At 42.9% G+C, this 18,019-nt stretch overlaps 1 protein-coding gene across 1 annotated transcript; it reads right to left on the bottom strand.

Moving 5' to 3' along the window:
- Nucleotides 1-1,812: 1,812 nt before the first annotated feature.
- Nucleotides 1,813-17,765, bottom strand: C10H16orf89 (chromosome 10 C16orf89 homolog). The gene is made up of 8 exons (XM_007069300.4): nucleotides 17,530-17,765; nucleotides 11,172-11,321; nucleotides 10,203-10,353; nucleotides 9,863-9,980; nucleotides 7,647-7,782; nucleotides 6,248-6,352; nucleotides 5,259-5,342; nucleotides 1,813-3,907 (listed from the first exon to the last, which is right to left on the bottom strand). The coding sequence occupies exons 1-8, from the start codon at nucleotides 17,702-17,704 to the stop codon at nucleotides 3,840-3,842; spliced, it is 987 nt and encodes a 328-aa protein (XP_007069362.4). The 5' UTR covers nucleotides 17,705-17,765; the 3' UTR covers nucleotides 1,813-3,839.
- Nucleotides 17,766-18,019: the final 254 nt, after the last annotated feature.

Genomic DNA, 18,019 nt, shown 5'->3' with positions numbered 1-18,019 from the left:
GCTGGTTTTGAATAGATGTAAGGTGCATCCCCATGCATACCAGGTGACAAAGGCATCCATGACAGCTGGAGGGTCTATATCCAAAAGAAATGGGCATAAACTTCGAGCGCTCCGTTGGTGGGGAGAAGGGCAGACTTGATTGAGTTAGAGGAAAACACCATGCTCATCTTGCTGGGTTTGCATACAGCTGTTCCTGGGCCTCTCTCACATCCTGGTTCTTCTTTCTTCTCAGAGTCCTAGCTCCCAGAGTCACGACTACACAATGGCAGTATTCACCTTTTCTTTGTACTCTGTCAGCAAATGTCTGTGGGCTGAGAACCAGCATTTTGTGCTTTAGGCAGTACAACCAGTGTCATGCAAGCTGTATGCACAGAGCATAAGGCTGTAATTAGCCTTGGAACACATGAAACCTCATGACCAGCTCTTTGTGGAATCACCTTTTTGACCTACCCCCATTTAGTGTCTGACCACACACCAGGGCAGCAGAAGGAATAGGCTGTTCAGCCTGAATCACATCTGTGGGTTTTGCTGACACATCTACACCACCCTACTGCTAGTAAAGATGTTCCTCTCCTAAAGCAGCTCCACTTCTTCCTTAAACCTGGTATTCTCTCTGCCAGTGCCATGGCTGATGTTAAAAGAAGAGGACAAAGCAAACTATTATGCTCTTCCATACTCAAAGGACAACGACGCACTGTCAGTCTCAAAAGTCATGAGTCAAAATGGAACCCGATGTGAGGCTCAGTAGCATAAAAATGGTTTTATCAGTAGTGCATCATGGCCAGCAACCATTGAACTTCTAAGGTTTGAGATACGAAGGAGATTAGCTTATGATGGCTCATGCTCGTAGCTTGTGTGTTACTGTGTACAGTTCAGCACTTAACGAATGTTAGGACTGTGGCTTCTTGCTTGAGATGCTAACAGAAGCCCTGCTTTGGGTCACATTGAGAATCTTGGGCAGTCAGATGCTACTCTGACACACTGGTCTCAATGGCAGACCAGATGGGAAATCTCACAGCCTTCTCTCCTCGGCAGACCTGTTCTTCCTGTTCTAGTGAGACTTCCAGGCCAAAGAGATTTAGATGGGTTCAGAGAAACACCAGAACTTTTGGATGATGCTCCAGTCTGAACACTGTGAGGTTCACCAAGACTAAGTTATGGTCTTCTGGGTGATCATAAATTAAAGAAGCTTTTAAGTTACTTCGGCCACCATATCAACTTCATTTGACAAACACCGTGGGGCATTAATAGAAGAACCAAGATTAATCTCCAGCAGGGGGCTATTAAAGGAAAGGGTTTGTTCTAGAAATGGAGCTGAAAGAACATTTACTTCCCACTGACTTCAGATAGAAATCTGCCTTACAGCACTGCCGCAGAAAGCAGGTGACATACCCAGGCCGATCAATTAAGTAGATCAAAAAGGCCTATGGAACTAGGAGCATGCTGGTAATGGTGGAATTCACTGAGTCAGGGCAGGGGCTTGCCAGAGTAGATCCCAAGGACTGTTTCCTGGTGCCCCAGTGGCTCACATTCCAAACATGCTGGAGTAGGGCAGAGGAAAGTGAGGCATCATGTATGGACATGAAACAGCTACTTTTGGAAAACCCTGCTGGAAATCCGGGTAGTTATCTGACAAAGAAACACCGCACATAAAAATTGATTCGCTCACACTTCCCATCCTTTCATCAGTACTATCAGACCTTCAACCATAATTGAAGGCCACAGCCTAGTTACATCTCTCCTGAAGAGCAGAGAATGTGAAATGTACATTGCTATATAAGTGCTAAGCAAGAACTAACAAACACAGCCACTGCAAATCAAATCCATGTTTATTAACCTAGAATGCTATTTCTACAAAGCAAGTAAAATGTTAGTAATTTAACAGACTGCTGAAGGTACATATGTATAGAACAGTGGTGCTAAGTTGCAGTCTGGTAGCTCACAGGAGCCTCATTTAATCAGCCATGTGACACAACACAGTTATAATCCAGACCAGGAAACAAATGCAAGAAGCAATTTACCTTATTGTTAAGCAGTGTAAATAACATAAGAAAGTAACTGAATTGTTGGAGACCCCAGGGCATGGCCACTAGTTAAGTCAAGGGGATGGAAGGCCATAAGGGTTGAGGAAGTCTCCCTGCTGAAGGCCTAAGGGCTTCTTCTCAACCCCCCTTAATAGAATTCAGGCCTGGCTGGTTTGAGTAAGCTCTTTTGCTCTTAAAACAATGTTGCAGCCGCAGATAATGCCTTATAGTGTAAGGTATGCTGACGTCAAGCTAAAGATAATAGGAGATAGTTACAAGGCCAGACAGAATGTGCTGGTTGTTTAAGTTGCTAGAAATGCTTGTTAGAGGTTGCAGGAAATAAACATTGTTGTAACCCATATAAGGAAGGCAGAGTATTTGTGCAAAGTTTTAATTGGCTGATGTGTAGTGCAGTAGCATTAAGGAATATAAAAGTGTGTGTAATGACCTGCTTTGGTGTGCAGGATTTGAGAATCTATTCTCCCTGTACCTTGTTTGCAGCTGCAAATAAACTTTTCTGCTTCTCCACCCCGTTGTGATTATTGAGTGAAACACACAGGGTAACGAACCCCTGCTGTTGTTTTGCCTCTCGGCACTGGGTGCCGGCAACAGTAGGATATTATTAGTGGGAATGAAAGCAGATTTCAAAAGAAGAGGCCTCACCGTGGTTGTGTGTGTGTTTATGTGTGCAAGTGCTTGGGGAGGGAAACAGGGCATTGTCCTGAATAAATCTGTTTCTTTATCTTACTTTTCCCTAACTGCAAAAAGGCAATAAGGTTCCATTTGAGTAAGAGTTCTGAGCAAACATTCAGGACTTTATTATCTCATTCAGCCCAGCCAGGTTGCCCATACCTATAGTTACCTGTGATCTGCTGGTCAAGGAAACAGAAATTTCATTAAAAAGAAAATTATTAAGAAAAATGTATTTGTTAGCCTCTAAGGTGCCACAAGTCCTCCTTTTCTTTTTGCAGACACAGACTAACACGGCTGCTACTCTGAAACCAGAAATTTCATTGTTACCATGTACTCAGTGGCAGACAATACAGAAATTACTTCCAAGGGTAGCACAATATCGAACATCTTTAGTTACAATGATAGTAAAATAACAAAGAAAAGAATCTTAAGATTCAGCCATTGGGTAACAGAATAGTAACTTATAGATTGCGCAGCAGTGGGGTCTGCACAGTGGTTTTCTTCACCTTATCCAAGAAACGTGATCTGTTCTGTGCATTGTGTGATATATCTTATTCAGAGCATGGGCAGCATGTCAAACCAGTCTGCAAAATAGGCCTGAATGCTGATCTCATCTGGTCCATGAAGATATTCCAACATCACAGAATTTAATGGGTGCTGAGGGTGCTCAGCACCTTGCAGGACTGAGGCCCTTAGATAATAAGGTGAGCGCTGCCCATGATAAACAAATTCATCTAACACCACTGAAGTGGAAGATGATGCATTCAAAGTCAGTAGAGATAAGAGAAGAATTGTCCCCTGTGTGTTCAGTTGTAATGGGAGCTCAGGAGGAAGACTACATTAGGAACTCTTGTTACTGTAATAACCACTGGCCCATTACAGTTTTGAAAACCTGCCAATAAAATCTCCACTGTGCTGCCAAAATAGCACTAGTCAGTGGCAGCGTGATTACAACTTGGCTACCATAGTGGGGTTGCTCAGTGTGTTGCAAGGGTAGATTTTGACTGAAAAGACTACTCCTATTGCATGCTAAAACTGGAGCTGGTATTGCTTCAGGACTAACCAATCATTGCTCTGTGTATGGGAAGTTCCAAGTTGATCATCTGTAACATATTGGCATTTTCAGTAGTAGTAGAGGAATCCCCCCAGTACTCCGACCGCCATGGCTGTGTTATGAGAGGAACATCCATCTGCGGAGAAAGGTGTTGAACATGGCTTACACGATGCCTACACAGGATGACTTGTATTCCCCTTCTTCATTCCTTATGCATTTGAAAGACCAAGGAGGCCTACTGCTAAATAACAGGACTGGGAGTCAGGACTCCTCTATTCTTTTCCCAGCTCAGCCACTGGCTTAGTGTTTGACTTTGGGAAAGCCAATGGGGCTCTCTGTGGTCTAGTTTGCATAGCTGTAAGATGGGGACAATGCTACGTTCCTACCGCACAGGAATATTGTGAGGCTAAACTAATGTGTGTAAAGTGCTTTGAGAGCCACAGAGGGAAATCCTTATAAAACTGCAAAGTATTATTAAGAATGTGAAATCATCTGCATTTCTGTGTGAATGGCTTTAGTCAATGTGCCTACGTGCATTTGATAAATGTACAGGATTTCTGAATAGGATATGATCAGTCAGAGGAAAAGCTAGCAACCAAGAGGATTAATATTGAAGTTTCTGGATAAGGAAAATAAAAGGCATCATTTCTGGTGTCTGCAGGTGTTAGATACCCTACTGGTAGAATTACAAAATTGTACAGTTTGAGTGCCACTGAAGATCCTTCTCATTAGCTTCTCACTATCTTAAAAATGCTGACTTAAACACAATGGATGGTATTTACTCCATTACCTCCTACAGATGTTGTATTCATCAAGCCTTTCAAATACACTTTTCTTGACACTTGTGTAGTGAGGTGATATAGAATATCACTTTGAGTACTAGTTATTTGTCACTTACTACTCATGCTGTGGGGATTGTCACCTAACTCACCTACTTCTGCTCCCTAATTATCATAGACTCATAGGACTGGAAGGGACCTCGAGAGGTCATCTAGTCCAGGCCCCTGCACTCAAGGCAGGACTAAGTTTATCTAGACCATCCCTGACAGGTGTTTGTCCAACCTGCTCTTAAAAATCCCCAGTGATGGAGATTCCACAGCCTCCCTAGGCAATTTATTCCAGTGCTTAACCACCCTGACAGTAAGGAAGTTTTTCCTAATGTCCAACCTAAACCACTCTTGCTGCAATTTAAAGGACTCCCCGTCCAACAAAGAGTTTGCAGGATGTCCCAATGTGAGTATCTTATTCACATGAGTGAATATCTTATTCACATGACTACTTGTGACACTGCCTCTTTTTGTGAACATTCTTGTGGGGGAGAAACAAAGTTGCTTATGCCCATGGGGGAAACAAACAAAGGTGACTGCAAATATCATAGAAGCAATTTCACCAATTGTGTTTGTGAATGTTCTTGCAGCACACGTCCAGCTCCAATCACAATGAAGCTTATGGGGAGCCCAACACCCGAATGTTTTCACTGGCTTTACCTGCAAACACCTTCTCTCTTCTTTTAACTCTTCTCAATAGTTGCTCTTGGTCTTTCACCCTGGATGGGTGTTCAGAATTCTCATCTGAGAAATAGAAAGATTCCTTTGCATGAAAGATCTAGGGACACAGCAGGATTGTTCTTCTCTAGCATCAAGCACATACATTCTCCTTGAATTATGTATTGCCCGACATGGCTTTTAAGCCACTTCTTCCCATCTTCCCCTTTCGAGGTGCCTTCAGAACACAGGTCTTGGGGAACTAATGCAGAGGTTCCCATTTAAAAGGATACCTTTTAAAGACCTGCTGAGGCCTCGTGCTGAATGTAAGATCGTTTATTTGCATTGGCCTTGAGTGTGTAATGGTGCTTTACATACAAATAAAGGTCTGGGTTAAAGGTGTTGAGAGATTATCCTGCTGAAATGCCCTATATTTCTTGTATTTATGTTTCAGATTAAAAAAAAGTTTTATTTATTCTAGGCATTAGAATGAGTGAAAAGAACTTAATTTCCTATGCCTTTGCCTGATTCTGTGATCTGATCCAAAGTACAATAGAGGCAATGGAAGTCCTTCCATTAGTTTTAGGTGAGGCCCCTGCTGCTTCCTCCCCTTCTGAAGTCACCACTCTCTTGTTAGTAACATCACAATTGGTTGCTAAGCAGATGATTATAATGTCACAAACAGAGAAGTGTGATGTCAGCTGAGCAATATGCATCAGGAACATGCTAATGTCAAAAGAACCTACACGATCCAACACAATTCGAGCTGAATACGACTCAGTGATTGTAAGCGGCTTTGAACATGGAAAGGGATAAAGATTGTTCTTATTCCACTGGCAAACTATAGAACACATTTCAGACATAAAAAAAGTTTGGGGGCAGAAAGCAATGCTATGAAGCAGCACTCTGATTGCATTGCATGCCTCACACTCTTGGATCAAGACCGCTTGCAACTTCTGATTTCAAAGGACTAAGTCAAGAGATTCACTCACTGGGGTTCCCAAAGCATCCCTCCTCAGGCTTCTGCCATGTGAGAATGGTCTCCAGCCAGCTAGGTTTGTAGAAGTCAGAGAATCCAGACATACCACAGAACATAACTGAGGGGGACATAAATGCACAATTCAGCTATCAAACACTACAGCATCTTTACAAGCTCAGCCTCCAGAAGGAAAGACACTCAAAAATCCTTGGCTAATAGGGTCCATAATCCTGCCATCCAGTCCTATTAGAAAGGTGGCAGTCTGACAACTTGTAAGTTCCTCTTCCTTCAGGAAGCCACTCATACAAATAAGAGATTGGGGCAGGAGAGGGACTGTGAAAACTATTAGATTAAATAGTTCAACTCCTGGCTAATGCAAAATTGTTCCCGACAGCATATTTTTCTACTGTCTTTTACCCTTTAGTTTTAAAAGTCCCAAGCAGTATGTCTCCCACCACCATTAAAACCAAAAACCTAATTAGCCTGGGGCTATATAAAAGCCTCAGGGGAGGAAGCCAAAGGGGAGCAGAAAGAAAGGGAAAAGGCAGGGCATGGAAGTAGGGTGGCAGTTCTCCCCTTCCTCCTGCTTGCAGATGATGAAGGGCCAACTGTACATGGTGAAACAGTGGTGGGAACAAGCCTGTGAATAAACTGCACCAGTGGATACTAATTCCAGAGTCGGAGTGATTTTGTGGACTTAGCAGAGGCAGGAGCCAATGAGGCCCTGCCACACTCTGCTACAGATGTCTAAAGACAGGCTTGTAAAACCATGGAGAGGCACCTCAGCAAGTGGTCTAATTTCTAGATATGCAAAATGCACACGAGAGTCATTGTATGCAATGTTGTTGTAGCTATGTCGGGTCCCAGGATATTAGAGAGACAAGATGGCTGAGGTAATATCTTTTATTGGACCAATTTCTGTTGGTGAGAGAGACAAGCGTTCCAGCTTATAAAGAGCTGAAGAAGAGAGCTTGTCTCTCTCATCAACAGATGTTGGTCCAGTAAAAGATATTACCTCACTCACCTTGTCTCTCTAGATTCATTGTCAGACAGCAGCTCTGATTGGCTTCCAGCTGACAATTTATTTAATACTATAGCTTTAGATACATAAATCCCAGAGTTGAAAATATTGGCCTTCAATTTATAGTAATTGTATATAACAGAAGAATGTGAGCTTATTCTACGTGTACATGTCATCCAGCTATAGTTAGTGAAGAGATGCAGAATGTAAGATACTAGTTAAATAACCCTTCATGAAGCTTCACATGGAGTATGGTTAACTTCTTTAGCATAACTAATATTTGCTGTACTCTTAGGTTAATATTTCATCATTGCTTGGATAAATAGCTTGATTTTATTATCATAAGTCACAATATGCTCTGCTATTGCTTCACTGGGAATAGGTTACATACTATTTTCCATGAAGAGGTCTCGAGAGGAAAACTTGAACCCAGTACTTTCGATCACCAGGTTTATTTTCATCATGCTAGCACAGAAAATATTCTTGTAATATTGGGCCCTCAGGAACAGACAATGCGAGCAGCCTTTCTAGGTATAGAAGAAAACCAGGGTATTGTATTGCATTTTGTTGTTTTTTTTAAATTTCACATTGGAATAGGGACGGTGAGATCTGATAGTTGTGATTTGCAGCTGCAGATGTGATTTTGGACTTAAACACTATGAAATAAGCTAGTCTGAGCATCCCATTCATCAGGAAGTCATCTGCTTGGACTGTGGTCTCTCAATTTAGTTAATCTGGGCATCTTTACTTATCCAAAGCGGACAGTGGGGGCACACTTTTCTGCAACCTGGAATGGTGTAGACATTGGAAGCACAGAGTGAGCATCAATCCATTGGCACATAGTAATGACAGGTGAGATGATAGCAGCTTGTTCTCCTGGCTATCACTCATAATGGTCGCCCAGTGCCTAATTACAGTTGTTTAAATACTGTATAGGTAAAAAATACCAAACAATGAAGACTTGAAAACTGAAATGTTGAATGAACGATGGTAGTAATGGCAGTGGGGGCTGCCCCTGGTCATCACGATGGCTGCTGTGCCAAGCCTAGGAAAAAGATTCCCACCATGGAGCTCCCTAGCACCGAGTCAAATTTCTTGAAGTAGACACTAGGGGGTGAAATTGCCTAATACTGTAGGTGGAAGGCCGAGCTGTGAAGGTTAGGGGGGAACATTGGATTAAAACATACAGGTGCTTTCCTTGGTGTCTTATGCAGACCTCCAGAATTCAGGGCAACTGTGTGTGAAGGGAGGGCCCCAGAACCCCTTCGCTGTCATCTGGTTTATTTGTAACTCTAGACCTACTCCAGCTTTACTCCTTTCCCTGCAATGCTCAAACCAAGTAACTTGACCCTCTCTTGATTGGTTAGTTAATTTAAACTTCTGTTGCTTTGGGATCCACCCTGTGGTGCAGTGTGCAGGGAGAATGGGTTTACTTCACTGGAGAAAAGGCCTCTTCATTCTTGCTGCTGGGAATTAAGTTTTTTCCCACCTCTCTACCTTCTAAATTTTCCCCCTGCTCACCTCCTCTCTCTCTCTCTCATTATCTTTTTATCACTGACCCCATTGCCTTCCCCCCGCCCCAATCCAGTGGGTCATACTTTAGGGCTGGTTTTGGATTTAAAAATTGAGATAGTTTAGTTTGACAGTCCCATTCAGCAGGGAGCCATCTGCTTGGACTGTGGTCTTTCAACATATTTCATCTGGTATTCTTAACTAGGCACTGTGGCCAATTTCTGTGCCTAGGTTACAAACATAATCCTCCACACATTTGGTGGAATCTCATTCCCCTCTGCCACATTTTTAGCATCTTCTTGCTGTACATAATCCACTAAAATGATCAGCTGCCTCACAGACAAAACACAGCAGTGGCTGAGCTAGGTAATATGTGGTTCCTGTTTGTCTCCAGACACACACAAATGAGTAACTGAACCAGGTTTCCCTCATCATCCAGGTCTAACTCTGCTATGAGTCTGTATTCCCGGGTCACCTCCTGCCTCCCCACCTCCCACACACACCTGTCCTCTGCCAGATGAGCCCCACTCAAGGTCTTCACCTCTCTTGCCTACATACAGATACTCCCGCTTCAATTACATTGGAATGAAAACAATATTGGCTGTATTCACCCTAGAACTAAACAAATGGACTACCCTATAGTCTTTCCCTACTGGATCTTCCTCCTTTCCCTCTTAGCTGTTTCTAAAGTCCTTCATAGCTCCTTTCCTAGAGAAACAGATGTTTAATTCTCTGTCTGCAGCTGAAATCCAAAGTACCAGTTTAAGCGGCCAACTTAGAATATGATGGTGTCTCCTGAACAAGTTTGTCCTGTTGCCTCTACACATCTAGTTTGTCCCACATAACTATATTTTGTATGTCCATTTCTTTCCTTCCTTCCTTCCTTCCTCCCTCCCTCTCTGGAGTCATTGCTCCCAAGACCTTCCTTGCCCTCCTGCATATCCAGGTCAGCCTTCTAACTTCCCCTTTCCACCCCTGTCAGAACTGCAGTCAACAAACACTCAGAAAGTCCACCCAGCCACATCCCCATGTTGTATCATGTATATTTTTCCTGTGATAGCTGCTAATCCTCAGGTAACAAAACTTGGCACTTACCATATCTGCAAACATGAAGTAGAAAAGCTGATGTGACAGGGAGTAATCTGAGCATCCAAACTTTGTCATGATGTTCCTACAGGCCCTGGTGACAACGCAGGACTTGCCATTATCTTTCCTGTTGAACAAGCAGGACAATGGTAATGAATAGCTCAAGTGTCTGAAGACAAGACTCCAGTAACTAAATGTAAAGGTGTGCTCTCCTCTCAATGCATGTGCAGAAGAGTGGAACTCCCGTTCATCATTTTATGAATGTAAATGCAGTTTAAAGAGGAGGGAAGAAGTGCTCCAGAGAACAGAAGTGGTCAAAGAATATCTCTTGATAAGGAATAAAACCTACCAAGTTCCTAGCAAATACGTAAAGCATTTATCACTCATTTCCTCTGTAAAACAGCTGATGCCGTCAAACATGGAGTAGGCAAGTGAGGAGTCTGTTTGGTTCCATGAATGAGGAAGCATCCAAAAATTTCGTCCTAAAATTGGCTCAAATTCTGAAAGCAAATCAAAGAAGAAAACCCATAAATAATGAAGTGGTAGCAAGGGTGACACATTCCTTGTTATTCAACCTTACTGCCTTCTGCTTTGCCTTAGCAATGGTAGAACATTTTGTGGAGGGTTCTCCCTATTGCCTGGGCACTCAGATACATCCCATATGCCTCCATTTAAAGATTTGTGCTTCTGTGTGCTTCTGATGAGCCAGTTACTGTGATGTACTATACCACAGAATCGTGCATTCTCTTTATGTCCAAAGAAATGGGAACAAGGTTAGTCCTTAAAGTCAGTGATGGCCAGAAACGATTATATGAATCTATTTGGAAGGATTTTGAACCATTATATCTGGGGATGCAATAAATCAATTGCAGAAAAATGTCATTTTTGGTTTTTAACAATAGTTAAAAGGCCATGCACCTGACAGCTCAGAGATGACATAGCTAGGGAAGACATGATATAAGCAGTGGATTTAGTACAAGTGACTTCAAAGAAACCTGTATCAGAGCCTTAGCAAATTTCCCAAGGCTACACAGTAAGCCGGTAGCAGAGCCAGGAACAGCACCCACAGGTTCAGACTCAGTTCCTTTCTAACCACTAAACACCTTCCTTTCCTAAGTGTCTACAGGAATATGATGCACAGCAGATGCCTCTGTCTCTGATAATTATTTGTTCCTATTCAGAAGCTATAGCACCTGCTTCATAAGGCAAAACAGATGGGGAAAACATTTCCTTATAAACACCTCCAGTCTAAATTAATAAATGCCCTTTTGCACACACTCCATCCCCCCCCCCTGGAATTGGTACCACTTAGTTTTACTTTTGAAATACTCTGGGTCACTCTGCCCAAGAGAATGAGTCGCTTTTTCAATCAGAGAAGACAACTTCTTCACCAGCCTTTCAACTCGGACCTGCTGAGATAGTAATTCATGTTCTGAGGCCCATTTCTCCAGGGCTCCTTTCAAATGAACTGCAGAAAGAAAGACAATGAGGTTTTGTGTATGATCATAGCCTTCAAGTGCTTTTGTATGTACAATAATAACCTGATTGAACTTGTGACAACGTCTCCACTTGTTTAGTGGGTTCTTCACCCTAGAGTATTATCACACTGTAAGTGAACTGTTCCCCTCCAGTGAATAGTCAGTTGGATCCACAAATCTATCCCTGCTACCTTGGGAGAAGAAGGGAGGAAACTAAAGCCACATTAAATGGTTGTGATGATCTCTTCAGGGCACTCAGATACTGTAATGAAAAGCATGACATTATTTGGCAGGTGGCACAGTTATACATAGTCTTGCAAGTGTGTGTGTGTGTGTGTGTGCGTGCAAGCAAATGTTCAGTCCTGGGAGGACAAGCTGTGTTCATTTTTGATAAAGCAAGATTCTGTGCAGAGGCAGCTGTCCTTGGAGAAGGAGTTGTAGGAGAATTTGCTTTCCAACTTGGGCTCTATTTCCAACCGTTGCTCCTTGGGAACCAAGCATTGGGGTTGGGCTTAGATTCTTGGAAGGAGGGATTACCCTGCATGCTGTTTGACCATCTCTGTTCCAGGATGCCTATAGGTGGGTAAATAAAACAAGTTACGCTTAGAATATATCCAGAGTCCATATCACTGGTTTCTACTCCACTGGGAAGCTGATCTGAAATGCCTCAGACATCCCCTTCCATACAGAGGAGGGATGCTACTGAAGTCAAAACAGGACACTGGTGTTTGAAAGTAGAATCAACACTCTAAATGCTTAGACAGAGAGAGAAAGACAAACTGTTAATGCTCTGTAACACATTCAAGGATTTCTTGCTGCCAGAAGCTTTCAATCTGCCTCATAGATAGGGCAGCCTAGACTCACACTTGTTCCTTTGGTGGGAGCAGTGTCAAGGGTCAGAAAAGACATGGTAATATTGCGGGTATCTGAAGGAATTGGTAAGGCCCCATTGTCTAAATGCAACTTTAATGGCACCCTCACACCACAGCGACTGATTCCCTGGGAGCTGGTGACAGGCAGCGCCATCCACTAAAAGAACAATTGGTTTCAGTCCTAGTCCCCCAGTGTCTTTCAATCCACACCCACCTGCAAGTCAGCTAATAGCAGAACGGTAGCCCATTGCAGTACCATCTTCCTGGGCAGAATGTCCTGTGCATAGCTTCTGGATGAGTGACGGCCTGTGAGAAGAATCTGGACTTCCCAGCCACAATGACAGCCAAGGTCCATGACTGTCAGGAAGCATTAATGTCTCATATGGGGAAGGCAGTGTTGCCAACTCTTGGGTTTTTTATTTTTAAAGCCCTACCTCCTGAAGTCATGGTATTACATGAGGCCCACAGAGCAGAAGGCAGGGAAAAAAGGAAACAATACATATCATTTAAAATCTCAAGATTTTAAAGCAAAATCTCGTGATTTTTTGAGGATCTGACTGACATTTTTTGAACACTTGGGGTTAGCACTGCTGGGAAAATAAGATGCCTACAAACTCTCATTTTCTGTGCTACCTACAAAAGCCTTGACAAGGGTTAGGCTTCTGCACAGCCCACTGCCAATCAGGCTGATCCATATTGTCTCGTCATTCACTTGTACTCCCTTGTCTGACTGTATCCATCTGTTGTCTCTTGTCTTATACTTGGATTGTAAGCCCCTTTTGGGGCATGGCCCATCTTTTTGGTTCTGTGTTTGTACAGCACCTATCACAATGGGATTATGGTTCATGATGCTAATGTATTTAAAAGGGCTACAGAGATGATCCTGGCATTTATAGGCCGGTAAGCCTGACTTCAATACCGGGCAAACTGGTTGAAACTACAGTAAAGAACAAAATTGTTGGACACATAGATGAACATAATTTGTTGGGGAAGAGTCAACATGTTTTTTGTAAAGGGAAATCATGCCTCACCAATCTACTAGAATTCTTTGAGGGGGTCAACAAGCATGTGGACAAGGGGGATCCAGTGGATATAGTAGTGTACTTAGATTTTCAGAAAGCCTTTGACAAGATCCCTCACCATTGTCACCAAAGGTTTTTAAGCAAAGTAAGCTGTCATGGGATAAGAGGGAAGGTCCTCTCATGGATTGGTAACTGGTTAAAAGATAGGAAACAAAGGGTAGGAATAAATGGTCAGTTTTCAGAATGGAAAGAGGTCAATAGTGGTGTCCCCCAGGGGTCTGTACTGGGCCCGGTCCTATTCAACATATTCATAAATGATGTGGAAAAAGGGGTAAATAGTGAGGTGGCAAAATTTGCAGATGATACAAAACATAGTTAAATTGCAGGCAGACTGTGAAGAGCTATAAAAGGATCTCTCAAAACTGGGTGACTGGGCAACAAAATGGCAGATGAAGTTCAGTGTGGATAAATGCAAAGTAATGCACATTGGAAAACATAATCCCAACCATACATACAAAATGATGAGGTCTAAATTCGCTGTTACCACTCAAGAAAGAGATCTTGGAGTCATTGTGGATAGTTCTCTGAAAACATCCACTCAGTGTGCAGCAGCAGTCAAAAAAGCGAACAGAATGTTGGGAATCATTAAGAAAGGGATAGATAATAAGACAGAAAATATCATATTGCCTCCATATAAATCCATGGTCTGCCCACATCTTGAATACTGCAGATGTGGTCGTCCCATCTCAAAAAAGATATATTGGAATTGGAAAAGGTTCAGAAAAGGGAAACAAAAATTATTAGGGGTATGGAATGGCTTCCATATGAGGAATGATTAATAAGACTGAAACTTGTCAGCCTGGAAAAGAGTCAACTAAGAGGGCATATGATAGAGATCTATAAAATCATGATTGGTATGGAGAAAGTAAATAAGGAAGTGTTATTTACCCCTTCTCATAACACAAGAACTAGAAGTCACCCAATGAAATTAATAGGCAGCAGGTTTAAAACAAACAAAAGGAAGTATTTTTTCACACAACGCACAGTCAACCTGTGGAACTCCTTGCCAGAGGATGTTGTGAAGGCCAAGACTATTACAGGGTTCAAAAAAGAACTAGATAAGTTCATGGAGGATAGGTCCATCAATGGCTATTAGCCAGGATGGGCAGGGATGGTGTCCCCAGCCTCTGTTTGCCAGAAGGTGGGAATGGGCAACAGGGGATGGATCACTTGATGATTACCTGTTCTGTTTATTCCCTCTGGGGCACCTGGCATTGGCCACTGTTGAAAGACAGGATATTGGGCTTGATGGACCTTTGGTCTGACCCAGTATGGCCACTCTTATGTTCTTATGACTAGGACTCTTGGTGCTACGATAATAGAAATAATAATATTAAATAATAATACCAATCAGCCTTAAACAAGAGATGGCTAGGCCTTTGTTCAAGAAGCCATCACTTGACATTAATGTCCTTGCCAATTACTGCACCATCTCAAGGCTTTCCTTTTGGAGGAAGGCTATCCAGGCGGTGCTTGGGCAGATCTGGATTCTTCCAGTCAGATCCTTACCAATATGGTTTCAGGTCTATGTATAATATGGAAATCGTTGTGCAGGTAAAAGATATGTTAATGGCCGCTTCTTGAGCAGGGAGGCTGGATTAGCCAAACAGAGTCCACATGGAAAAAAAGGAGAGTTTGTCAGTTGTCAAAAAAATCTCTGTATTGCTCAAGGGCTCTCCCATGCCACTAAAGCATGTAGGGGCTGATCAAACAGCTGCAAAATGGTAGATAAACACCAGCTTGTATATACATATATAAGCTAACAGAATGAGGGTGTGCTGCCAACATTCTAACCCCCCTGGGCCATTACCAGCTGTCTATTACCAATACACACTCTCATTCTGTTAGCCTATCTAGCCATATATAAATAACCCAGTGGGTTCAAACTCATCCTGTGATGATGGCAAAATGCATTTTTAATTAGGGTTTGACTGCAGTCCCTATAAAAAAAAGCATAAAATCACCTTTCTGTTTTTCTTTCTTCACTCTGTTTCAAAGATTCTTTGTGACTTGCTTTTCTCCCTAAACACCCTACCTCCCCACACCTCTATGATCCTCCCTGATGACCAGCTGGAACAGAAACCCCCTCCCTGTCTGTTGTGTATTCTCTTCCTGCACACTCTCCTCACTTTGTTCAGCCCACCTACTCTTTATCCCTGTCCTGGATCTTGTGGTCTCACCTTTCCCCTCTTTTGCGTCTCCCTCCCTTAGATTCTTACCTCTCCTCCCTCTCTCCATTTGGCTTCCTATCTCTTTTTGTTTCTCCACTGATATGTTTTTCTTGCCTTTCCTTCCCCTTTTACTCTCCCACTCCCCTCTGCTCTCGCCTGTCTCTCTTCCCACTGTTGTGTGGGTTTCACAGCAAAGCTTACTGCAGACAGTCTGCAGCTGCTCAGCTCTTGTGAGAGCAACCAGCTGGAATCTTCTGCAGTGGAATAAAGTCTCAGAAATGAGGCCTCCTCATCAGAGCCAACAACAAAGAGTGCTGGGAATTAAACTGGGAGGAATGGTATCAAACCTGAGCTGCAAGGTGTGAATCTGGTTCTGAATTTCTCCATAATTCAGGGTTGTCTGGACCTTGGATTTTGGTATGACCCATTCGAGAGATGGCTCTGGATTTGGGATCCTTTTGCAAAGTTTCCCAAAGTTTTGGTTTGTTTAGCTCCTGTTTTGGTTTGGAATCATCATATAATTTTCATTATATTCCTTCTGTAGGCTTCTAGCTGGGGTAGTTTTACAGTTTGAGACCCCCTTATGGACCACTAATGAGACACCATGGTACTCTTCCACTACTGTGATCAACCAGTGGTTCTGCCATTAATCATCAGAGCATAGCACCACTGAGGGATGGCACTCTCGGGTGTACTTTGCCTTCCTGAGATACCTCTGCTCTTCATCCCATGCTCTGTAGACAGAGTGTAAGAGTCAGTTCACACACAGCTCTGAGCAGAGGACCGAGTACAGAGGTGACACAAGATTGGCTGGGTTTCAGAAAAGCACCTCTGGTTGTCTATCATCATGTTAGCAGGATAAATGTTATCTTAGCAACAATCCGTAAGCCCCCCTCTCCATCCCTTCCAAAAACTTCATCCTGCCAAAACCAGAAGGGTTGTCATGACTCATGCACTTCATGGTCCCATATGGGCCCATATTTTGCTAGCCTGTGATGCTGGGCTATTGTTGCTTCACTTAAACTCCCCACACAGCTGCTGTCACTGACAAGCCAAGCAGCACCACAGATATTCTCACTTATTACTGGCTGAAAGCAGTTTTTTTTTTTTAAAGCAAACATAAAGTCAGTAAGTGCAGCACTCGGGATCAAGAAATGCAAACACTATGACTGATTTGCTGTTGAGCTCTGTTCATGCCCAAATTATGAGCCAGATTCTGATTTAATACTTGGGTAAATCTACTGACTTCATAGAATCATAGAATATCAGGGTTGGAAGGGACCTCAGGAGGTCATCTAGTCCAACCCCCTGTTCAAAGTGGAGTTCAGTGGAGTTACTCCTGATTTACACTAATATGAGAGTAAAATCTGACCCAAGTATGGACCAGATCCTTGCCCCCTGCAGAAGATGGTTGGCACACATCCACAGGCATACAGTGGATACATAGGTTAGTCAGTCAGCATAGATAGCTCTACAACTTCTTCTCCTAGCCTCTGTCCTCCTACCCCTGGGGAAGTGGGTATTTGGGGAAGGGTCATGGCCAGAACACTGCTGAGCTTTGATCCCCAACCAACAGCATGGTCGTGGGAGGCACTGCATCTGGGTACAATACAGAGCAGTAATACTGGCTGCTTCAACTTGCCCTAGCCCTACAATCTTGGAAGCATACAGCTGATGTTCATCTACCTTTGCCTCATCCCTGTTGGTTCTGCCAGAGGAGTATAATATCCAGTATCATCAAGTAGATGAAATATTCTTTCTTCTGCACATTTCATCCTATTTCCCCCTCAAACATGACAAAAACAAGCTGTGACACCTTTTAAAAATGACAATAACCTGTGCTTCCCTAAGGACATCTGCTCAATACAAAGGACAGCTGGAGCACTGCTGTTTTCTTTTAATTTGAGAAACTGATCATTCCAAAATAATTTAAATGGGTGTAAATGTATAAATTGAGAGCCCTTTAATGGTGCTATCAGGAACAAAGGCTTGTTAATAAAAACAGTAATTTTAAAGGAGAGGGTTTCATATCAGGGTAGTATGACATTTATAAAAGCAATTGAGTTACAGTACCTTGCAAAACACGAAATCCCAACACTGCATCTAAATTGATGTCCCTGTATTTATTTGCCAGGAAGAAAGTTGCTTTCTCTAGAGCAGAAATGATAATGCTCCTCATATCAGCCTCACTTTTTGACAGATCAGACTTAAAGAGAAAAATCAGCAGCAAAAAAACAGGGAATGACATTTCTGCTTTGCTAGTTTGCTTGGAGAAGATTGTGCGACTCAGAAGACGTCAGTTGTTCACTGCTGTGCTGGGTGACTGGTAGTTTTCCCTTCCCAGTTTAACTATTTAAGTGCGCTATGGTCTCAGTGAACATACACCTGGGCCAGCATAAGGGGAAGGAGAGGGGCATGTGTGGTGTTTGGAGATAGGGGACAGAGAGGAGGGTATGTGATGGACTGGGCTGGCCCCCAACTGGTATAAGATGTTTGGATCTTATTTCAATGATGGAAGTTAGAGTAGCAGGGGGCCTACTCCAACTTCCAAAACAGCTGGGTG

Source organism: Chelonia mydas, chromosome 10 (assembly GCF_015237465.2).
Source record: "Chelonia mydas isolate rCheMyd1 chromosome 10, rCheMyd1.pri.v2, whole genome shotgun sequence".
Lineage (NCBI taxonomy): Eukaryota > Metazoa > Chordata > Testudines > Cheloniidae > Chelonia > Chelonia mydas.
The sequence above is the reverse complement of the archived record's forward strand: the minus strand, read 5'-3'. Positions and strand labels throughout refer to the sequence as shown.

Bases quoted from the DNA above. Each gene is read 5' to 3' on its own strand.
- C10H16orf89 (XM_007069300.4), bottom strand. From the start codon at position 17,704: ATGTCATTCCCTGTTTTTTTGCTGCTGATTTTTCTCTTTAAGTCTGAT. The intron at 9,981-10,202 runs GTAGGTTTTATT...CTTGTTCAACAG, and splicing joins ACGTATTTGCTAGGAACTTG to GAAAGATAATGGCAAGTCCT. The intron at 7,783-9,862 runs GTAAGTGCCAAG...TTCTATACCTAG, and splicing joins ACTTCATGTTTGCAGATATG to AAAGGCTGCTCGCATTGTCT.